The sequence below is a fragment of the Pipistrellus kuhlii genome, unplaced genomic scaffold (genome assembly GCF_014108245.1).
Source record: "Pipistrellus kuhlii isolate mPipKuh1 unplaced genomic scaffold, mPipKuh1.p scaffold_m20_p_5, whole genome shotgun sequence".
NCBI lineage: Eukaryota > Metazoa > Chordata > Mammalia > Chiroptera > Vespertilionidae > Pipistrellus > Pipistrellus kuhlii.
This window is the reverse complement of record NW_023425551.1, coordinates 70,798,495-70,823,397: the sequence shown is the minus strand read 5'-3', so window position 1 is coordinate 70,823,397 and position 24,903 is coordinate 70,798,495. Positions and strand designations below refer to the sequence as shown.

Sequence of the window (24,903 nt, the reverse complement as noted above, 5' to 3'; positions counted from 1 at the left end):
GCTCCCCCACAATATGTAAGAAGTAAACGAAAGGTCTGCCATTGAGAGATGTTAGAACCAATCTGACAGTCTGATACTTTCATTCCCTCCACCAATCCCATCATATTCAGAATGGACAAAATGAGAACCCTCGATTCATTGATAGTTACCTGGCCTTTGACCTTTCAAGAGATATGTAGTTTCTTTGTCATCTTAGTTTAGACTGATGAAACTTTATTTGGTCCTTAACTGCCTGAAATCATCACTGTTTCTAAGTCTGTCTTATATTCTGGAGTGTATAAAGCAGGATCAGCAGAAATCTTACCAAATAATAAGCTCAAAACGTTGCCCATAAGCCAGTGTGTTCCAAGAAATTTACTAAGACCATAAAAATATTCTTTGTTTGGGATCCACACAGTGTCAGGGTGATCATTATCTTGGGATGGATAATACAGACGCAAGAAGGTGCTCTGGAGAGGAAAGAAATTAATGCACTTTTAGTCAAGTCACTTCTCAGATTCCAACAGCTATTTTGGTGGGTACCCAAATATCTCATTTGTTCACGAAAGAAGTCCAGAGAACTTTTTAAGCTGCTGTCATAATTGAATACAGTCAAAGAAGAATATAAATAGAACAACAAGCTTTTGTGATGAGAAGAAAATGAGCCTGGTTTCAGTCATTAAGGAAGGGGAAAAATAGAGTTTGTAGTTAAGTTAATCAGATGGCAGCAATGAATTGGGGAATGACTTAACTGAAAAAATAAATAAATAAATAAATAAAAGCTTCCTACAAAGCAATACAAATCGCAAAGTGAGTCATCTCAGGTGAGGACAAGGTCAACTTTCAAAACCTCTAGGGAGTCATAGCAAGTCAATATTCCAATACAAGGGTTAAGTGGTTTTAAAGCATCACCTGTTTAGCATATTCAGACATCAGGTCTGTACAACCGACGGGATAAGGTCCACTTCCTTTGGGGATGTCAGTCTGGCCCATGGTCATAGCAGCCATCATAGCTTGTAATTTATTGATCCGTGCTGAAAAACAGGTGCATGTTATCTCACTTGTCATTCATTAAACCCAGATTTCATTATGCAAAGAAATTCCAAGGGAATCAAGTTCCCGCCCATAATGTCTGGTCTCCTTCATTTTTTTACTAACTAAAAAAATATACAAGTTATCATTGGGAACCTGCTGTATGCAAAGTACTATGTGAGGGAAAAGATGGAGACACAGGCCTTCTCACAAGATCCTTAGCACTATCACCTTCTAATACTTATAGCCTTGCCCTTACCTTCTGCTTCAATGCAGACCATATTAAAGACCACTTCCCAAGTCTGTTTCCCCTAAACTTGAACCTTATCTCCTATTTCTGATTTGTGCTTACAATTCCCTATTTCGTATCCCCACCCGATGTCCTTCCATAGGAGCATCAAAGCCAATGGCCCAAAATAAAACTAAATGACATCCTCCCAACTTCCCCACCTCATCCTTCAACCACAAACCTGGGAGCATGGGGTCATCTCTCTTTCCCACCTCTTTCTCACAAAACCCCGACATCCAACCAACTCTCAATTTCTAACATTTGTTCTCTTTCCAATATACTCCTAGCCTCTGGCACAACAGTCTCATACATACCCTCCCTGCCTCTGGACCAGACAGTTTCTCTCCTAACTGCTCTATTAACCTTGCAACTTGCCTTTTCAAATGCAAAGTTCACCCAGATCCTGGAGTGATTAAAACACAGCTCACCAGGCAATTCTTTGCAAAATCCTTCAATGGCTTCCTACCACTACACAGTTTTTCTTGAAGAGAGAATGTACTGGAATCTTTTTGGAAGGCAGTTTGTAAGTGATTTAAATCTACACATGCCTTCCTAAACTACTTCCATTGCTACTTGAGGGATGGCCTTTTCTCCCCGTGTTCTGGGGTTAAAACGTGTTCATAGGCACACAACTTAAAGCCCCCAATTCCTGGGCACTGTAAGAAAGACCCTCCAGGATCCAGAGTTCCACTACCTCATACTCTTCTACTTTTTTCCTGTATCTCCCTTCCATGTGCTCCAGGCACCTGAGCCACAACTGGGCTGTCTGACACTCTGCACCTTTGTAAATGTTAATCCCTGTGTTTGAAATCACTGTAGCAAAATCCTATTCAACTTTTGGATTAGTTTTTAGGTCTTCTCTGAACCCTTTTCTCATCCCCAAGAAATAATCATCTTATCCTTAGTATTAAATCAATTCCCTATATGTGTTTTTAGCATTCTTCATTATATTAAAACTAGAGACCTAGTGCATGAAATTCATGCACTGAGGGAGGATCCCTCAGCCCAGCCTATGCCCTCTTTCAGTCCAGGAGCCTCTGGCAGACCTGCCTCTCGCAGTCCAGGAGCCCTCACTCCTTACCATCTGCCTGCTTGCTGCTCCTTAGTGCTACTGTGTAGGCAGGAGAGACTCCCACCACCACCACCACTGTGCTGTGAGACCGGCTTCTGGCTGTGTGGTGGTGCCACAGATGCTCCTGTGTTAAGTGTCTGCCCCCTGGTGGTCAGTTCACATCATAGTGACTGGTTGTTGTGGTTTTTCCACCTTAATGCTAAAGGTCACTTAGACTTTTATTATATAGACTATATAGATTATATAGATTATGTGTTTGCACACTCAAGTCTCCCATAGTGGCCTATTTCTTAAGAGCTGTATCCAATGTTTTTTGTATCCTCAGAGCTACATGGCCAGCGCTCAATAAATATTTATGAAAATGAGCTGAAGTAAGCTTTTCATTGCCACTGGTCTGTCATTTCTGTCAAGTGCTTTATGGTATTTATTCTCTTACCCACCCACTCTTGAAACTTTCTCTCTGGTGTCAAAACCCTTCAACATACCTGCAGTTTCATTTCATCTACACATGCCTTCCTAAGCTACTTCCATTGCTACTTGTGGCATGGCCTTTTCTCCCCGTTTCTAGACCCCAAACAATATTTAATTTCAAGATTCTGAGTCCAAATATCAGTATATTCAGACTGACTTTTCTAGATTCAGCTTGCCCACTCCTTTCCCTCTGTTGGACTGTGAGTTGATTCCTCTGTCAGAGAGACACCTTCATGCTTTCCATCACATACTCCCTCTGCCACTAAGACACCTACAACTATGTGAGGAATGGCACCTGCACTGATATCTTAGGGAACCATCCAGAAAGATTTTGAGACGTAATTAGAAGCCCATGTATATCCTCCAATTTGGTGAGTAATTATGAAGCTCATGCTTGAAATGAGCCTTTCAATAAGGCCTTTCTATTCAAAATTTGTCCATGAACCAGCATCATTGGCATCACTTGGGAGCTTAGAAACACAGGATCTCAGGCCTCACCCCAATTCCACTGAACCAGAAAAGGTGTGCCTATTAAAGCTGAAGATGCACTGGCCTAAGGTACCAGACCACCTTCAGTTAGCAATTCATAGTCAAATAGTAGTAGATAGTTTCAAGGAAGGCAGGGTGTGAGATGGACTCCGGGTCTTGGAGTCAGGTGATCCTAGTTTGAATTCCAACTGGGGAATTTACTCTTGTAAACCAGATGCTCTGGAGTAGGCGATTTATTCCCCTCTCTCCTGTAAAGTGGGGATAAAGTACTTGACAAGCCTATAGTTGTAAGGATGCTGTGATACATACTAGTAAGTCAAGTACCTAACATATAATGGGTAGAAGACCAATATAATCTGCCCCTTACCTAGACCTAGTTAACTCTGGCTACCCAAATTCTATCCTTTAGAGGAGTTTTAGCTGCCCTAAGCTAAATCATACTATACCTATCCGAGGCAGATTCAGAATCCAAGGCATTTCCTAAGAGATTTTTAAAAAACACACATACCTGTAAGCTAAAATTTTAGGGTCGGTTTAGAATCACAAAAGGCATGTTCCCATTTAAGACTGTCTACTGAGCCACGCTGTGGTGTAATAGGGAGATGTCAGGTCCAGAGAACAGTGGGGTAGGCCACAGCTGCCCTGAGCTCTGCTGTTCCCCGCCCACAGGTAGCCATGGTGTGACTGCCCAGGGGATGAGGGGAAGGACTCTGGCTCACAGATTTTGGTGATGAACCCACAGCTGCCTTGGAGGCATTATCTTTTGATTTGGGGGTTCAGTTTTAGAGTCATCAGAGGGTTCCAGATGCACAAGGTTCTCCCTGGGAGATCTCAATTCTACCTGTGCCTCGGGAACCTGTTTCAATCAGCCAGGAATGCTCTGTTCTCTAAAATCAGCCTGCAGCTAACCTGGTCATGGTCTTGGATTTCCTGTTCTTTACCCACCTATCAGGACTCCTCATGAAGAAAGAGGCGGGGCAGACGATTGTCAGGTTGATGGCCACTCTCTAGATGACATAATTCTGTGGATCAGATTTATGTCACTTCCTATTTCTCTTCAACTTTATTTTCCTAAATGCATTGGAAAGCTGCTATGTTATTAATCTGATCACACATTTCTGGTGGGATTCATTTTTAAGTACTCCTGATGTTCATTCCTGGGTTTGGAGATGGACTGTGTACATGCTAGGGATATTGCATTCTCTTACATGGCTTTATGTCCTCCATTAGCAAATAAACTATCTTTAGCCTAAACTTAAAGCCTTTTACCTGCATAACTGTATTTCCTATGCATTTGTTTAATAAGAAGAATATAATCATCTTTTAATTTTTATTTAATAAGCTATTTCTAATAATTAAAAAATGTTTGTGCATTCATTTTTGAGCATTTAAAGTGAATGGGGAATTGGGCTCAATGCTAGGACTGCAGAGATGAACAAGGCAGTGTCTCCAGCTTCTGCCAGTCCAATAACAGCTCTCCAATCATTTTCAAACATGAGTGGTAATGGGAAAATTAAGTTAATTAGGCTGTAGGCTCCTCAAACTTGACTACAAACTGTTGGCGTAGTCACCAATGTATTGCTGATGCTTCAGTTTCCTGGTAGGTATTGAATGAATGGACCTGTGAGATATTGTGCCATTTCCTATGCAAATGTAGATATAAGGTGAAGTCCCTCTCCTACTGATGCATTCATTGCCCCAACTATGATGTAGGGTGAAATTCATCTATAAGGCACTGGGTTATTAAAAGCCTTTTGTAAATGCTACAGCAATGAGTCACCACCTAGCCTGAATATCTTGATACAGAGAAACCATATCTATCCAGGTGCATAGGTCTGTGGGTACAGGTATTAGGACACCATTCAGAAGCCACCCACATTGCTCACCTGAAGAGGCTGGATAAAGAAGTTTATGCATCACAACCCTCTGGGGTTAGCAGGAAAGCCCAAAGCTCCAGAGGCAATCTCTTTGAAATAAAGTTCCTTCTTGGTGATGGGAGATGTATCTGTCTAGAGATGGCTGTCCCACCCTGGCTTCACTTCCTGGACTTGTCTGTTTTTTCCTTGCCTCTCCTTCCCTCCCACCACAATGTAAGAAAGAGTGAGCCATGCAGTCTATTCTTATCTGGGGCTCCTTAGCACCCACTTCTCCCTGTCATTAGGTAGAAAAGATTGTTTCCCTATGCATCCCCACACCCTAAATTGGCACTTCTCACACCACTACCAGCACTACAGCTGTTGAGCGTGAAGCCTGACTCTTCTCCCCTCTGAAGAGGCAGGTTTTGAGGTTGCTCCTGAGGGAGCTCCAGGGGATCTGGGTTACTATGTTGGAGTGGGAGTGGGTCAGGGCAGTGAGGGAGTTCTCCATGGGGACTGCAAGCTGAGCTTCCGGTTTGTCTGGTTCTGTCCTGTAGGCATCATATTTGAAGACAGGTGTTTGGAATGAAGAGACAGGGAGGCCCTGTCCCACACCCCAGGAGAACAGACAGGCCTCCATGAGCATCTTCCTACTCAAGCTTGTTCACAGACCAACTTCTCTGAGGCCACTGTGAGTCTGGCAACAGGTCAGGGGCACAAGCCTTGATAAATGTACCTCTTACCTGTTGGTTTACCATGGTCAACATCTTGCCGGTCAAAAGGATGAACCAGGGTGAGGCAGCAGCAGAGGCAGAAGAGCGCATGCAATTTGGGTGGCAGCATCTCGGGAGCTGAGCAGCGGTTTCAGCTTAAACTTCTTCAAGGCAGATTATTAAAAGAAAAACATAACAAAACATGCAATAAAGAGAATTTAAATAGGCTGGCAAATCATTGTTATTAGATACTAGTAATATGATTTTATAGATTATAAGCAAAGAAGACACTTGGGAAAAAAATGGCACATGCATTTTCTGGAATGGACTTTTGCTAGGTACCAGGGAGGCAAAATCCTTGACAATCTGTTTATAGAGCACAAAAACAATGTCTTCAGGCTGTTAAATTAGGTTTTTAGCCACTTCTCTAACTCTGTAGAAGTCTAGTTTGATTACAAAGAAGAACACCCACATATAATGATTATAATATATTACATCATAATAATATCCCTAGGCATGTCTATCACATAGAAAATATGCAATAAGTGCAGGCTAATAATCCCATCATAATTATAGAATGATTATATTGCTACAGCTGTGGTTGTGTTTGGTGTCGACATAATATTTTTGTTTTCTCTATAATCCTGCTACACTGAAGGCCTCCCAGAGGCAGAGGTCAGGTCTCCTTCCTGTCCCCAGTGCCTAATAGCAGGCCCAGTGCCACTGGTGTTGATTAAATGATATTACTACTGAGTTCATGTTAAGACCTTATTAGCAAATACTATCTTATATTTGAGCATCACCTTTTCTCTTTAAAACATCTCCTCTCATTTTTCTAGGTGCCAGAAATGGTCCAAGCCATCACCATTTCTCACTTGAACTTTGGCAATAACCTCTAACTCGTCTCCCTGACTTTACCCTTATCCCCATGCAGCCATATTGATCGTGCCACTCCTCTGATCAAAACCCCCAAATGGCTTTATATCATACGAACAAAACCCACAGACCTAGTCACCTAGAAGGTTCTACACAGTCTGTACTCTATAGAGGCCCAATCCTACCCCAACCCCTCTCACATGCTCACTGCAGCTCACTGGCTTCCTTGCCACTCAACAAGTATATCAGGCACTCCCTGCCCGGCTGTAGGATTGTCACATGTGTCCCTTCCTCCAGGAAGGCTCTTTGGCCTGATACCCAAATGCCTGGCTCCCTCCCCCCTAGTTTCTGCTTCCCTGTTACCTTTTCAGTGAGGCTTTCCCTGATCAGTTTAAAATTACAACCCACCCCTCTTCTCCACACTAATACATGTTCTATCCCTACTCCTGAGCTTTATTTTTCTCCATAATATTTATCACCAACTAATATGCATGCTCTAGACATTTTTGTTAATGATTTCTCTTTCTTTACTAGAAAGTCAGTCCTGTGAGTGTATGGAATCTTGATTGGTTATTTTATATATATAAGTAGATGGCATTTAGTTGTCCTTCCTGTAAAATCTTTTCACTAACTGAATAATAATGCTGTTGACATTTGAAGACTTCTTACATCCCAAGTGTTCTGCATATTTCGGCATGTTATCTTATTCAGTGATGACGAAAACAGTCTGTGGGGGAGGTTTAATTATCCCCACTCTACTGATGAAGACATTGAGACAAGGAGAGTTGAATTACTTTGTCCTAATCAACCAGTGGGGCTTGAACCCAGAATGTCTCAGTCCCTGCTTCAACCACAGCAGATCAACTCTGTATAGCCTCAATTGCTGCTCAGTTGAAGCTGTTCCTAAAATGTTAACTAAAATTTTTATTGGTAGTTTATCTTAGAATAAAATCTCACAACAGGAAATGAACCTAAAGCAGTCATATTATAGTGCAAAAAATTAAAATTTAAAAGCTATCAAGACTACATTATAAAATTTTCAAAAGCCTCCTAATAGTTAGATCAAAAAAGGGGGAAAGTAGAAGGATATCATGTAAGGAAAAATATTCTGAAAGTAAATTCTAGAAAACTTGTACTTTAGAAAATTAATTGTAATGCTATCAGCAAGACACCCATGAAAAACACATGGTATCAAAACAAGCCAGAGGAAAATCATTTGGGCAAAAAATGAAAAAGGATCCCAAGTCAAATTTATAGAAAATATTCCTTTATTAACTTTTGGTCAAGAATATGTTTGTATATTTTCAGAAACAACTCCGAGACCATGTGGATTTTGGCAACAGAGAGGAATTGACAGGATTACTCCGACCCTGAAGACAAAAGAGAAGCAGTCCAGAGATGGCAGATGCTGACGACGCCTTGCCATAATAGCAGTCAGCAGCTGTGTGTCACTGCAGGTTGCCCAGGACCAAACCAAGATAGGGTTGGATCTGCATTACCACCATTTGCACCATCTAGAACTGAAATATCATTGCTGACATGTACACATAAGGAACTGTTTGACATTGAAATTGGGTCTCAAAAGAACTGGTGGCCCAGAAACTCTCTACAGACTGATTCATATGCTTTTCAGCATAACGATTATTGCTTATCTCATTTTTTATTCTTATAAGTATATTTCCAGTAGGACACGATCTCACTCATCTAGGGGAAATGGTGAACAACATAGACTGAAGATCAAAAACAGACCCAGAGATAAGGAGCCATGGGTCAGACTGTTGGACCTCAAAGGGAGGGTGGGGATAAAAGGAAGAGATCAACCAAAGGACTTATGTGCACACATATGATCACACAGCCTAACCAGTGGTCAAGGACAATTGGGGGGTGGGGGCATGAATGGGAGGGTGGGGGATTGGAATGGGGGTTGAGGACAAATATGTGATACCTTAATCAATAAAGAAATTTAAAAAATAGAAAAAGAAAACTACAATATTCTAAGTTAATAAATACAATTCATTTAATGATGCTAAGGTTTTCAGGAACTTCTAGGACTGAGAATATGATTTAACAAAGAGTTAGAAATTATTCCCCAGAGAGATGAGACTCTCATTGTTTTCATCCTGATATATATTAGAGCAAACATGTTAATAAGCTGTAGAGTACTATGTCTGAATCCAGCAAAATAGCTACTGAGTTTCCCAAGTAAACAAGTGTTGTGGAATGAACCTGAGTAAAGACCACTATAGTCCAGACCAAATTAAAACTTAGGGAGCCTTTATTGCCTGGCCAGCTAGCTGGGTGACTGCTCTGCCATTCTCCATGCAGGGATTCCAGAGAGCAGCCCCAACCCTTTGTGCAGGACCCCTTTTAAACCCATTTACCACCTCCTGTTTTTGCAGAACTAGCAACCCAAGATAAAACAATTTTTAAGTCAGAGTCATGCTATTGATGACCATGTTATTCACAGGGTCATCCTGTTCTTCAGAAAGCCGACAGTGTTCTATGGAAGAAGGCCTACGTGCTGGGAAGGGGCCATGAGACCCTATCTCAAGGCCTGTCCTGATGTCAGCACTGACATCTCTGTGGCGCAAAGTCCATGGCCTCTCTGGAGTGCTCAAAAATTCCCACTCTCTAACAGAGAAGTTGAACTAAAGTCAGGCTGTCTGCTGGCCAGCTGCCACCACCACCCTCTGTATACTGTCACAACTTGGTTTTCCACCAGATAACATCATCCACAGAAAGTATTTACAGGGTCATGAGCAGAGGACTTTAGGAAATTCCATCCCTGATGCTTACAGCCTGTAACTGAATAAGGGGAGTGGCCTTCAACCCATTTGGAAAATCACTGAGGATGAAAACAAAAAAAAAAAAGGAAGACAAAGTGAGTATTAAGGAGATCAGCAGCAATTTTTATGAACATCTCGTGACCCAAAGTTTAGCCTACCCACAGAGACTTAGTATTCATCACATCTTCCCTGTTAATAACCTCAGGAAGAACTAGAGACAGCCAGTTGCTGGCAGGGCTCCCCCAAAACCTCCAAGCAGGACTGGGGTGCTCAGTTACCTTCTTCTCAGACCAGTTTCCTCCCAGACCAGCGCCATCACCTTTGGTCCACAGAGTGGAGCAGGGGACACTTAAGGCCAGGTGAAAGGACACACTAGAGTTCCTAATCTGACCTCACCCACCCTGCAAATGCTCTTGAGGGAACTTTGGTCATACTGATTCCTGAGCCCAAACCCAGCTACTGACTTAGAACCTTCAGAAGGCAGGCCCGGCCCTCTGCATTTTAGCTCTCTAGGAATTTTGCACAGCTAGTCTAAGATAAGAGTGTTTAGAAACTGCTGCAATGGAATAACAAGTACTAATTGTTGGGAGTTTTTCATTACCCTGTCACATGTGCTATCTGATCTCATCCTCTGAATGATCTAATGATTAGTCCTTCATTCGTTCATTCGTTTATTTCATTTATTCAATTTTAAGAGTGCCTGTGTGTTAGTCACTATGTTTGGGATAAAAATAGTTTTTTGTTTTTGCATGCTTAGACTATTTCATTATATTTTAAAACTTTTTTATTTTTTAATTACAGTTGACACACAGCATTATATTAGTTTCAGGTGTACAACATAGTGGTTAGATGTTCACGTAACTTATGAAGTGATCACTCCAATAACTGACACCATTCATAGTTCTTACAATATTATTGTCTACATTCCCAATGCTGTACTTTACATTCCCATGATTATTTCATAGCTGTCAATGTGTACTTAATCCCTTCACTTTTTCACCCATCCTTTCCTCCCTCCTCCCATCAGGCAATCATCAGTTTGTTCTCTTTATCTATTAGTTTGTTTTTTGTTCATTTATTTTGTTTATTGGATTTCACATATAAATGAAATCACATGGTAGCTGGCTCTCCCTGTCCTACTTATTCAACATAGGTGTGATATTTTCTTACTTCAAAATCCTTCAGGAAAAGAGACTTTCAAAAAATCACAATGAATGCTAACCAGACAATTTATAAGACTTAGTGGAAATAAAGGTCTTAGTGGGAATAAAAGAACAGAAGCAAATGTTAGCACCTCCGTTTTCCAGTTTTGGGGGATGGAGATCAAGGACACACAGAAAGGCTATGCACCCTGCCCGAGGCCCACAGTGAGCCTCTGGTGCGGGTCTTCCTCCTTCCACTGCAGAGTACTGAGAGGCAGAAGGACCCAAAGGGGACCCCTCTCCTCCCTCTACCTTCCCAGCGCCACAAAGTTGCCTTCTCCCACAGCCTCTGGCGTGCTTTGTGGGATGGAAAGAAAGGCCAGGGCTGTCTCCAGCTGATGGCAAGACAGCTGGGCCCAAAGCAGTAGACAACCATCACCAAAGCTTCCCTGAAGTCAGGAATGGAGGTCCATGCTGGGCCTGACTCCTCAAGAACCCCAAAGGAGAAGGCACTTCCCATGTCACCGCACAGAGACACATCTGTCTAGGTAGTCAGACCCCAGGGCCTCTAGCAGCACAGAGTTCTGTGCTCAGGCAGCTTCCCCTTTGCTCAGGCAGCTTCCTGTGCACGCCTCCATACAGGCACTCTTTACCTCTACTGCAATGCTCTGTCCACGGTATTGCTGCACCGGGAGCTCCTCCAGGGCAGGGATTGGTTTCATTTGTCTTTTTATTATTATTACTTAGCAAAAAGCTCAGTGTATAATAAGAATGATAGGTCCTGTCTTCTTTTTGATATGAGCCATCAGGTAGACCAGAGACAGTTTCCAGATGATTTCACACCAGATGGTGACTTCTCAATATGCCACTCAAGTGGGGCGAGGTCAAGTGCTTGGGCTTTAGAGCCTACAGCCCAACTGCTTGGGTCTGCATCCCAGCCTTGCCACCAGTGTGACCTCCTGTAACTATGGAAACCTTCTGTGCCTTATTCCCTGACCTACAAAGTAGGGTAATATTTACCTAGAATTAAATGATAAATATATGTAAAACAGTGTTTTTGCAGGTAGCTACATGTAAACATTAGCACACACATTTTGCATTCCTAGCATGCCCATCGCCTCTAGGTTGATAGTTGCTCAGTAAATGTTAACAGATGAAAGACAAGACATTGAGATAGGAACAGAAAGACTTAGTCATTGCTGACTGAAGTTACTTCTTGGTCATCATATACTTTGTCCTTAGGTGGTTCTGTTGAAAAGATCTTATGGGTTTCACTGAGGCTATAACTTCCCTAAGCATGGTATCAGCACTATAATTAGCATTTTCCCTACATTCCCTAGGAACTCTGTGTTCACTGCCCTTCTTCCTCTCTTCGGGCTGTTAGTGCCCTGGTAATGCCTGGGCACCTTTTCTGGTTTATCACCATGGCCTGCCTCGCCAAAACTTACCAATCATACCCCATTGCCAGCTCCTTACACTTGGCTGCCAAGAGGTACCAGTATACTCAGGAGCCTTTCCTCAGTAAGTTCCAAATAACTGCCCTTTCTTTTACCCAAGGTCTTTTGGAGGCATCAAAGCTCAGAAAATTTACTCTAAAGACACAAATTGCATGCTGTTGGAGAGAAATATTTTGAAGAAAAGAGGACTTTTCATGTCCCTCGGGTCAGATCTCAGGAGCAGAATTCACTCGGGTGGCTGCCAACCTCCAGCAAGAGCGATGAGGCTGTTCTCTGTCCTAAATGAAGAGCTTGAATGACTCAGAGAATGGTTTGTGAGGTCACTTCTGTTTGAGGGAGGAGACAGGTAATAGACAATACTTAAGGTGGGTGGAGAGGGAAGGGGGGGAAGCTCAGAGCAAATAGTTTTGTTCTGGAATGCTACCTGTGCGCATGATGGCAAGCAAAAATGGGACAATTATTCCTCCCTGAAAAAGTTTTCTTTAACTCTGGGGAACCAGAAGCCAGTCCTCTCTCAGGAGGTTTGAGTGAAAGGGGAAGTTCTAGATAAAAAGTCCTTTTGAAACTAAATTACTGATGCCAAAAGGCTGACTAAGACATAAGAGGATATGTGAGTATATTTTGAGCATTTTCTCAATCAGTTTTACGCTTTCTAAAATGCTGGGTGAGAACTCCTGGGACCAGCAAGAGGACTTGATGAAGCATACTTCTGAAAGAAATGATGGGGAACTCAAGAGGTTAAAAATGTTTAGGTTTCCTTATACAGTTAATAGGCTTGGTGATTAATGCAGGTAGAAGGCTGTTTGTTCCAGGAACAGAAATGTATGACTGGACCTACCCTGACTCCAGGACACCCGCAAGCAATTCGACCTTTGTGCCCCAGGTGATCAAGACGCTATCTGAGCTAGAGCTCCAGGAAGAGAACGTCAGCTACCCAGGATGCAGATAAAGGATCACCAGGCAGCAGACGAAGGGTAACCAAATTGCTGGACTGCAGCTTTTATCTGATGAACCTTTTCCCTGAATGACAAACCCCTTACCTAATTTCTCCTGAATCCTAAATACCTTTTACCCACACTTTCCTTGTCCTTATAAAAAAGGTCAACTCGAGATGAGCTGGAAGAGGGCACATAACCATGGACTTTTAGGATAAATAGCCTGTGGTCTCCTCAGGTAGCCAGCCACCTGAATAAAGTGCACATAAAGAATCAATCCTCATCTCTACCCATTGGTTCTGGTAGTGACAGGCAGTAGGAACGCGACCTTTCAGGTTTCAGAACCAACAAATGCTCCTGGTTGACAAGTCATGGGCATCTGAGAGGAGAACCAAGGTTTGGTTTCTCAGTTGATCTTGGTTTAGTTGTGCTTTAATATTAGCAGAAACTCTTAAAGATAAGCAAAGAAGAATTTTGACTGTAACTTAGACTTTCTGAATACAAATTTGATTACTGTTTAGGTAAGCTGTTGGAGAAGATCATGGAGAGGACAGGACCTCCTCCCTGTTGACCCTCAGGCTCCTCCCCACCTCCCCTTTCCTGGGAACTTGCATTCTGCTTGCCTTCCTCATGTTAGAAGCTGCCCAAGGACACAGTCTTGAGATAGTCATGTGTTGTTGAAACCATCTGGACAGTACACATGCCTAAACCCAGGTAAGGCCTCCAATTAGTAGTTTGTGGTTATTAGGATGGCAAGAAACTTTAAGATTCCTGTGGGTGGGTGCTGAAATCTACTCATCTTGTGGCTGCTGAAGGAAAGCCGAATAGGTAAGCTCCCTGGCCCAGGCTGCCACTTATTCACCTAGAGTGGTCTGCATCTCTCTGCGGTCTCTCCCTGCCTTCTGTATGTACGGGGCCTGGTTTCATATTCCACCTGGGAAGCTCCTGAGGTTGTAAACTAACAGATATTTTAAAAGGTGATATGAGGATGTCAAGTGGGTACTAAACTTCAGGGCGATCACTTTGTAAGTTATATAAATGTAAGTAAGTTATGCAAAAATTGCACACCTGAAACTAATATATTATTGTATATCAACAGTAGATGAAAAAAATAAAATAAAATAATCAGTCAATAAAAAAAATAAGTAACAGGTGATATGAGACATAAATTACTTTTGTATTGACCACCTACTATGTGCCAGCACTGTCTGGCTAGGTACTTGATGTAATCTCTGGACTTCCCAACAAGGAATAGAGTTGGGCGGGTAGTGTTACCTTCATTTTACAGTTTTTGAGCACTTGGCTTTGAGCACTGAGGCTTTGAACACTTGGCTGACTCCTTTGATTGACAGGATTCAGAGGCTTGATCCACAAACCCAGCCTTCCAAGGTCAATGAGAAAAGACTATCAGTTAACATGCTCTTATTTATATTTATATATATATATATATATATATATATATATATGTGTGTGTGTGTGTGTGTGTGTGTGTGTATGTGTATATATGTATATATATGTGTATATATATGTATATATGTATATGTATGTATATATATTTTGTGTATATAAATGTATATGTATGTATATATATATATTTTTTGTGTATATATATGTATATATAAATGTGTATATATATTTATACACAAATAGGGAGGAAATCTAGATGGATGTTAAGCCAGAATGTTCTCAGTGATTATTATTTGAGTGGTGGAATTAATGGTGATTTTGTTTTATTTTTTTAACATGTACTTAAAAATTTTTCAACAATGCACATGAATTACTTGAGAAGGTAAAAGGCAAAGATACAAAACCCTAGCTCATTTCTTGGGCAATTAAACCCAAACAAATGGCTTCCTGTATGAAACAAGTTAGACCTTTGGATATTTTAGGTCCAGTTCAGAGCAAATATTGGATTTTGGGCTTTGCTTTGAAGCAATCATTTTAGGAGACAAGTTGCTTAGTTTCACTTTTAAAGTTTGCAGTAGGTATTTTCCATTAAAAAAAAAAATACTGGCTTGTAGGTATTATGATTTCAAATTAGTACTAATGAGCTAAAATTTTACTAATGAGTAAAATTCTAAGTATTTTCTTTCCCCAAATAGATTGAAACTGCTCCTGAGAAATGTCTAATATCCTTCATCTTTTTAGATTTCTCACAGTTCTATGATGTGCCTAGGAGGCCCTTAATAATACATTCCTCTGGTTTCAATCATAAAATCTACAAATGAATTAGTCTAATCCATATATGCATGAATTTTATGTTGGTCTAGTGTTGTCATTATCTTGAATTACATCTAGAAGATGAGTATACTGTAATAGTCATAGCACTTCTCTAGCTTTCTTTCTTACATATGCTGTTTTCTTATTATAAGTAACACTTTTGGGGGAACATGAGCAAACATTGCCCCTGTTACTAAAATGAAAACAGTGCTTATTGCTCTTATGAACAAAGAACTACTATGTGTGGCCACAAGTCCCCATCATTCCTGGACACTGGAGTCTTTCATCTTCAGATGGTCATTGAGACTGAGAGAATGACCACAAAGGGTTCTGACTCTGAACACAGAGGAATAATTCATAAAAAGTCTTAACTCTCAAAGCAATCTTTCCACAGAAAATGAGCTAGCTAAAAATGCATTCATATTTGAGAACCAGGACCCTGAAAAGTCTAATATTTATTTTGGGCATTTAGAACTGATGATTCCCAAGTGACAATACTAAAACTCTTAATACACAGCTTTCATTATCATAACCTATGAAAACCCATTATCCCCACCACTGGCCAATACAAAATGTTCTACTGATCACACAGAGCAATAACTGGGAACCCCAAATCCAGAACACAGAACTTACCCATTTTTTAAAAAAGATTTTTTTTAAATTAGAGTTCATATTTGATATTATTTTGTATTAGTTTCAGGTGTACAGAATAGTGGTTAGACAATCATATACTTCACAAAGTGGTTAACCTGTTCTTTACCAATGCAAATTCAACAATTCTGGTGGAAGTATAAATGGATTCACTGATTCTTCTGGAAGGCAATTTGGGAATACTTTGATTGCTCATATCCTTTAACCTTTACATAACGTTTCTGAGATCAGCACACAAAAACATCTTATACACATGGGAGTAAAACCCTAAAGATGTAATGCACTATGGCGTTTATCCCACCTCTATTTATAAGAGCCAACACACATACATACACACATGAAAACCGTTCAGGTGTTAAAAAATAAGAGAATATCATCAATGGGATTTTATTGTTATTAATGTGATAGTTACAAAACAATTCTTTATGACTTAGGAAACTGTTTACAATGCAATTTTATTTTGAAAAAGATACAAAATTACCATGCAAAAATTCACACTAAAAAGACTATTAATATAATAAAAGTGATGGAATTATGGGTGTTTTTTCATTATATTTTGCATATTTCACAGTATAATGTACTGCTTTATTAATAAGAAATAATTTTAAGAGGATATTTAAGGAGGGTTTGTATGACTATGAAAAGTGTTTATGCTTAATATTTACTAAGATGCTGTGTAAAGATTTAAGAGAATTATCCATGATCCCAGACACATAAAAGAAAACTGAAGAGAAAGAGACAAAAAGAAATAAGAAGAAACAAAACAAATAAAAGTTTTATAAATACATTTTATAGAGTAAAATTCTATAAAACTCTCTTATTTAAGAGAGTTTTGTATAGTTAGAAACTAAAGGTAATTTTTATACTCCTCTCTACTTTTCTCTTTTCCACAATGTTAAATCAATGAGAATATCTATTTTTTTTAAATAAAAAATTATTTAAATACTAAAAGTGGAAAATAATTTTCTTTAATTTTGACTCCTTAACCACTAGATAAAATACCATCCTGGAAGATCAAGAAGACCTTTAAATGTGAGGTCAGAGAACATGTCCTATTTCAACCAATTTAGAAGTAGATATATTTCTGTCTTTCTTCTGTGAACTTTGTATCTACCACTGAAACCACGGTTTCCTATATGCTCTTCAATTCTCAGCTGAGATCTCCATATGCACTACCATAATCTCTGCAAATCCTGTTTTCCCCATTTGTCTGTCACTATTAAATTCTCATCAGACATCACGTCCCTTTTGAAATAAAAGATAAACCAAAACAGTATGTAAAATGTCCATTCTCAAGACCAGAATGCCTGTCAAGAGCTAATGAATAAGTTCATGCAAAATCCACTTCTGGCAACAGATTCGGGTATGGGCCTTTAGTCTTCTGTTACCGGTGAAGAGAAAGAAAATGCTCTTTCACAAGTATCAGTGATCTCTGTCAAATTCTTTCTGATTAACTTTTGGAATGGGAAGATATGACAGGCAGAATACTGAGACTATTTCCGCCCCCCCCCCCCCCAAAAAAAAGAGTCCACACCCTAAACTCCAGTACCTGTGAATATGTTATGTTACCTGGCAAAGGAAAATTAAGGTCACGGATGGAATTAGGGTTGCTAAATTAGTTGATTTAGAGAAATTATCCTGACTATCCAAGGCCCAATATAATCACATTAAAAGTGGGAGAGAGAGGCAGAACAGGAAGTCACGAGTGATCAGATGCGAGAAAACTCTGAAACAGGCCCATGGCAGTTAGAACATCATTCTATAGCAGTGATGCTCAACTGGAGCACTTTTGCTTTCCAAAGGTATTTGGCAAAGGCTGGAGACATTTTTGATTGTCACAACTGGGAGTGGGTGCTACTGGCATCTATGTGATGGGGACTGGCAAGAGATACTGATAACCATATTACAATGCAAGGACACTTCCCACTGTAAGTGTCCATAATGTTGAGACTGAGGAACCCTGGCCTAAGGGATGCCAGTGAAACAAAAATATTTATTTCATTCTGAAACAGGCTACAGGGAGGCAGATGCCTAATCAATACAAGGAAGAACTTTCTATTAGGCCATTTGCGATGTATACCTCACAGTGCAGAGAGTTCTCTGTCAAGAGAAGAATTCAAACACTGCTAACTGGCCCCCGGCCAGGTGCTGAAAAAGTGATGGGTGCATGGGCGTGGCTGGACTCTGAGGTTCCAACTCTATCTAAGAAATGTGATTCCTTTTCAAAGCATTGCCAAAAACTCCCTTACTTCATGCTTGTTCATATTGAAAGTAGGAAAGAGAAAAAACTTATTCTTAATATTATCTTTCTCTACCACACGAGCTATGGAATAAAACTTAATCTGGACGTTATCTCACATGTAGAACATCTAACTGCCTTCTGCAAAAGTGTCTAATGCCGCTTATCGTGGGAAGTGACACAACACTTGTGAAATCATTTCACAACCTAAGAAACGCCATAAAGGTCAAGAAAGCAAAATCAGCAGTTCCCCATTGTGGTAATAAAACGGCCGTTTACAAGTACAAGTACCTCACGCTGCAACTCAAATAAAATGGACTGATTCTACTTACATTTTTTAAATGGGGACTCGTCTGCATCCAGTATGCAAATGTCCAGATGTCTGGTGCCCAATCCAGCTTAAAAGCCGCAGATGATAAGTGTTTTCTAAGATCACTGAGCAGTTTGATGCTATGCTGGAAGCCTACTGGGACATCCCATGCCAGTTAAAGCATTTCTTATGGAAGTGTTGGGGCTTTAGGGACTTTAGTAATAAAAACAAAAATAAAAAACTGAGTCAAGGGAACAATAACTCAACAATAACTAGACTGTTGAGGGCACAAGGCAGCAAGTCACATGAGGACATGTTGAAGGAACCAGGGATGTTTACTTCATGGAAACCCAGAGATTACACGACAGCTGCAAATTTATGGACAAGTTTTTGCTTGTGAAACAGCAAACTTAATGTTCCACTGGGATCCAGATTGCAGAATTTAGTCAGAAGGAGCCTTTGCAACAATTACCGTATTCTCTTTATTAGAGGAGCAGCTTAAGCACAGGTCTGGGGACTCCCAGCAAAGATCCTGAGAAGGGATTCCTGTATTGAATGAGGGTGAAAGTGGAACTGATAGACTAGAGAACCATGAACCTGAGGGTTAAGATCAGAAGACTATGAAGCCCAGGCAGGCAACGTAGATGAGTTAAATAGGATCCGTGTAACAGAAAAATCAGAGGTGGGGACTGTGGCAAATGGGACCATCGAAAAGGGGGGTCACAACACTCTTCAGTAGGAATGAGAGCTCCATGTTACCAGGTCTCCTAGTTTATTTTTCAAGAAAAGCTGGAAGGCTCACTACAGACTGATTCATATTCCTTTCAGCATAATGATTATTGCTTGTCTCATTTTTTTATTCTTATATTTCCAGTAGGACATGATCTCACTCATCTAGGGGAAATGGTGAACAACATAGACTGATGAACAAGAACAGACCCAGAGATAAGGAGCCATGGGTCAGACTGTTGGACCTCAAAGGGAGGGTGGGGATAAAAGGGAGAGATCAACCAAAGGACTTATGTGCACACATATGAGCCTAACCAGTGGTCAGGGACAACAGGGGGGTAGGGGCATGAGTGCGGGGGAGGGAGATTGGAATGGGGGGTTGAGGACAAATATGTGATATCTTAATCAATAAAGAAATTAATAAAAAAAGAAAAGCTGGAAGACTATATTCATATGTACAATGTACTGACTTATAAAGGATAGCAGCTACTTCAGCACGTCATTTCCAAACATATAACTCAAATAGAACAGATGAGTGGCCTCCAAGTAGAACACGAACCTCTTCCTTAAAAATGCCCCAACCCGCCAAAACCAGTTTAGCTCAGTGGATAGAGCGTCGGCCTGCGAACGGTCCCAGGTTCGATTCCAGTCAAGGGCATGTACCTTGGTTGTGGGCACATCCCTGGAGGGGTGTGTGCAAGAGGCAGCCGATTGCTGATTCTCTCTCATCGATGTTTCTAACTCTCTATCCCTCTCTCTTCCTCTCTGTAAAAATAAATCAATAAAATATATTTTCTTTAAAAAAAAAATGCCCCCTCCACCCTCACCCCTAAGAGATTAGGGTGGTAATTACCACAGGAAGAACTCTTACAGATCCCAGAATTGCTGTCACGTGTTTGTCTGCAATTTGAATCACCAGACTGGCTACTTAGAACTGAAATTCAGAACCACTGACCAGTAAATAATGAACGGGTGCTGGCGTGTGAAGATAACGAGAGAAATAATTTTAAGTCCCTAAAAGCTGAATCTTCCCCTGCACACCATGCAATTGAGGAAAGGCTTCCATTTTCTTGTAAACAGAAACATCTCATTCTAGTAAATTACATGTCAAAATGAGGCCGGAAAGAGAAACAGGGTTGCTTCATTGTGGCAGTAGGTGTCCTGTTGCTGATGTCTTCCCTACCCTAGCTGGTAAACAACATTGAAATTCGTCCCTGGGCCTCTTAGTCAGTGATCAACTAGGGAATGTTCAAGCTTCCTTCCAGAGGGAATGCCTGCTAAGGGAAACAATACTATTCAAGTCTGGTTTACAGCCCTCTCCAGAAATCCCGCTGGCACGAATAGATTTTCAATTATGAAAAGACCTTTGCCCAACAGATATCGGTGCACTGCAGTATTCGGGACAAAGGCAAAGCTGCTAACTCTTCTCTGTATTTTTTCCCCCTCCCAATTCCCTGCTTGAAATGCTCTATTTTGAATTTTGCCCAATCATTTTCAACTTCCAGAAGTGGGTTAGCTACCAGATTAACATTAATATTACAGCATTCTATGATGGTGTTGTTGTGGTTTTTCTATTGATTTTTAGAGAGAGAGGAAGGAAGAAGAGAGAAACATCAATGTTGAGAGCATAATATCCATCAGCTGCCTCCTGCACCACCCCACCTGGGGATCAAGCCCTCAACCTCAGGATCCAAAGATCAACCTTTGGGTACACAGGTCCATGCCCAACCTCCTGAGCCACACAAGCCAGGGCTATGGTGGTGTGTGTTGTAGGTGGCTCTTAGATGAGGGTTCCCAACACTCAGAACAAAACAAAACATTTTTTGTGTATAATAAGTTACATTACTGGAAGGAGTAAGAAACTTAAAAACCAAATTTAGTATAAAAATTTTGAAAATTATGCACATGGAATTCAAAGTAACACAATATTAACAAATAATGATAGCATAAACTCTTACATTACCCTTAAGAGCATTTGTTTTTACAAAATATAGCCATGTCACCCCCATTGTGTAGATGGGAAATTTGAGAAACATTATCTTCTCACTCTACCTCTAAAAATAGCTTCTGCTTCCATCCTCCACTAGATTGCTAATAATAAAAACCTGGAGCTGGCCTCCTTTCTCCCTATTAACCATCCTTCACATAGCACCCAGCGTTACCTACCTTGTCACACCTCTGCTTCTGGCTTCTTACTGCTTGTAAGGCCCAGAGGGGTTACCTCAGGCTAGGAGGCTCTGCAGGACTGGCCCTGCCCCTCACCCTCACTCCTTCCTTCTGGTTCTCCTTCTCCCTCCTCACTCTAGTCACACTGCCTTCCTTCCAACTGCGCCTGGAACACATCAGACTTGTCCCCAGGACTGTGCACTTGTGGTTCCATCCACAGAAACTGTCTGCCCGTCTTCTGGGGACTCATCTCTCAGAAAAGCCTCTCCTCAACACCCAATCCAAGAAGCTCAGCCCCTCCCATCTTTCTTTCTCTATCTCTCTCTCTCTCTCTCTCTCTCTCTCTCTCTCTCTCTCTCTCACACACACACACACACACACACACACACACACACACCATGATATCTACCACAGCACTGTTTCTTTTTTTTCAAAGCTTGCAGTACAATCAGACTTGACCTGCTCATCTCTCGATTCTAGAATGTGCACGCCATGCGAACAGAGCCCTACCTGCCTCAATCGCACTGCTCTATAGTCAGTGCTTGGCACATGGTGCTCAATAAATATTTCTTGAAGTCAGTGAGGCAGTGAACAAAGCTTTCACTAGGAATCAACTAGCCCACTTAATTCAATCAGCATCTATTCTTATATTAGTAAGTACGCTTTTCTTTCTCCCCTACTGTTAAGTTTATTTTCTAAGAGAAACTATAAGCATATTATATGTATATATTAGACTGTTTCTATTAGTGTGCTATATCTGCAAAATGGTCCAAGTGACAGTGAGGGTACATAACAGAGAAAAACAGTCAGAATCCACTGTCCATCTGTTGAAACCACAAAGCTTCCACGGAATTCCAGAACAATATGGCTTTTGAGCTCAATGATCCCCCTTCGACGTCCCATCACTCAATACTTTATCTTCAGTGCTTCAATTTTATGGGATTTTCTCAGAGCCTCAAGAGGTCAGTGTGACAATTCTCATGGGTGTTAAAGAAAAAAAAATCAGGCTTGCCCTGGCCAGTGTGGCTCGGTTGTTTGGGCGTCATCCCGTGCACTGAAGGGCTGCAAGTTCCATTCCAGGTCAGGGCACATGCCGAGGTTTCTGGCTGGATCCCCAGAGTGGCAGGTGGGGAGGGCATGTGGGAGGCAGCCCCATCAATGTTACCCTCTCATATCAATGTTTTCTTTTCCTCTCTCTCCCTTCCTCTCTTTCTAAAAATCAATGAAGAATCTTAAAAAATAAAAAAAAATCAGGCTTAAGATGATCCAAGGTACAAAAAACCGAATGATCAGCTTCCTTTCCAGGAAATAGTCATTTTCTGTGGAGTCAGGGAAAGGAATATAGATGCCTAAACTCCAGCTGGCTTTCTGGGGGTCCCAGTCCAGTTGCTCAGATACCTAATCAGCACTTTCCTTAATGCTCTTGTGATGAGAGCCTCAAAGAAGATGGAACTTTGTATCATCCCTAAACCTAACCGTGTGAGGGCATAGACATAAAGTGGAGAGGAAATGAGGAACCAGCTGCCCAGGCTTCTGCTTTGTTTTGGGGGGTGGGGGGAACAGTTGGGGTGCTAGGCAAGCCCTTCCATACCTCAGAAGGGATTCTCCATAGACAAATGAATGGCTGAGCCAGATTCACATCGCTCCCTAATCTGCTCCTCCCTCACAGACACTGGCAGCCCTGGTGCTAGTCTGTGGTGGTTGTCTGTGGTGGCAGACTGCTGTCAGCCTAAGGAGGAAAGGCCCATTTCAGTGAAGAGCATCATCATGCTGTCCCCAGCAGCCACTCCTGCATAGCTGTCAGGGGAAGAGAGAGAACCCTCCGTGCCCTGAGGCAGTGAGTGGAAGTCCACAGGCTGGAAAATGCATGTGGGTGGGCTCTCTCACCCGGGCCCCAGGATTCCCTCTGTGAGGACATCTGTCCACGTCCTGGCAGCTCACTAGAAGGCCATCTCCTTCTTAGGGATCAAGCCAATACTTAATGCCCAGATTCCCGAGCTCCGTGTTAGCCTGAGATTTGGTCCAGAGTCTTTTGGGATTGTCAAAACCTTTAGACACATTCTCCTGCTCTTATTCACATACCAGTGTCCCAGCTCAGCAGTCTCATGTGGGTCAAAGGCAATTTGTGCAAGATTTGTTAATACAAGTCCCTTCTAAACCTGAACTTGGGTGTTTTTCAAAGGGGGCAAGCTCCCCTCCTGAGCCCCCACACCTCTCCCTCCTCCCCCGCATCACCTCTGCAGCAACCCAAGAACCACAGGTCTGCTGGAAAGCCCGATCTTTTCGTTTCTGGAGAAAGAATCTTCTAATAGAAGCTCCAGGGAATGATGGGGAAGAGCATATTCCCCGATTCCAGGTTTGGTTTTGACTTTTAAAAAGGAATCCCTTCAGGCCCAGGGTAGAGCAGAGCATCCCCGATCTCACGGGGCCCGCAGGGGGGCGCTCTGGGACGTGAGGCGTGAAGGAGCCCAGCAGGGGCTGCGCGGCTTTGCTTTTGTCATTCTGGTCCCAAACAGCTTCTCAGAACTGGGTTGGTGCAGAAGCGATACTCCCAAAGGGAGGGCTTTGTTTGTGTTGTTTTGTCCCCGGGAGAGACCTATTGATCCTCAGGCTACCAGTTCCGTGGGGCTAATTCTCCCTATCGGCCCCGAATTCTTCGGGTTTCATCCTGGGGAAAAGGTGCGGGGGACTTGGTTCGAATTCCGTCCGGCCAACCGCAAACATCCCAGCGCGGTCCCCGAGGGCCAGGGCGGCGGGACAGAGAGCCCAGCACTCCCGGAGGCGGGCTCCGATCCAGCTACCCACCCCCCCTTCCCCGCCCCAAAGCTCCTCGGCGCCCATCCAGCCCGAGCCCCGCGGGCCCCGCACCTCTCCCCGGGCTCCCGGTTCTCCCCAGGGATCCCGCTTTACCCAACGCTGTGGCGAGTTGCTACCACGAACCCGGGACCCTGGGCGCGTTCCGCTGTCTTTCGCGGCTGCGGGCCTCTGCCGGCAGCTGTCACCGCGGCTGCGGGGCGGCGGCGGCGGCGGAGGAGCGGGCAGCCCACGGGCTTTCGGCCCCAGTTCTGTCCCGGGCTGTTTTATCGCCCCAGCTTCTCCTCCCCCAGCCGCAGGAGGAGGGGCCGGGGAGGAGCGTGTGGCCACCAGCCTCCCACGAGCAGAGGCGGTTTGGGATGCGAGGGTGCTCAGGAGCACCGGACACCCTCCCCCAGGGCCCGGGACCCCGGGACTCCGGGACCTGGACCCGCGGATTAATGTAAGGCTCCGGGGGGTGGACCCAGACAGCGCTTGGGATCGGTGGCTGTGCCCTCTCTCCCCAGCTTCTGTTCTCAGACTTCGTTCTGATTCAGATCAGATCTGTTTGCCTGTTCGGTTCGCCTCACATCCATCCAACCTTGCTAGTCTCGCTAGATTCCCTCCGCTTGCATCTGTCATCTGGTATGCCCTGCGCATTCCGCATTTCGGTACATTGCAGGGTGGACACCAAATCA

At 42.5% G+C, this 24,903-nt stretch overlaps 1 protein-coding gene across 4 annotated transcripts in view; it reads right to left on the bottom strand.

Annotated features, from left to right (window-relative positions):
* PLA2G7 (phospholipase A2 group VII) overlaps window positions 1-24,540 on the bottom strand; it is a 37,864-nt gene extending 13,324 nt beyond the window's left edge. The window contains exons 1-4 of one of the 4 annotated variants that reach the window (XM_036413200.2): window positions 24,333-24,540; window positions 5,932-6,067; window positions 892-1,013; window positions 305-449 (exon numbers count right to left, since the gene is read on the bottom strand). In XM_036413200.2, coding sequence (XP_036269093.1) covers window positions 305-449; window positions 892-1,013; window positions 5,932-6,031 — 367 coding nt within the window. In that variant the 5' untranslated portion in view covers window positions 6,032-6,067; window positions 24,333-24,540. Of the gene's footprint in view, window positions 1-304; window positions 450-891; window positions 1,014-5,931; window positions 6,068-9,721; window positions 9,883-24,322 lie in introns of those variants that run through there. The other 3 variants (XM_045572904.1, XM_036413199.2, XM_045572905.1) reach the window with 3 other exon arrangements.
* Window positions 24,541-24,903: the final 363 nt, after the last annotated feature.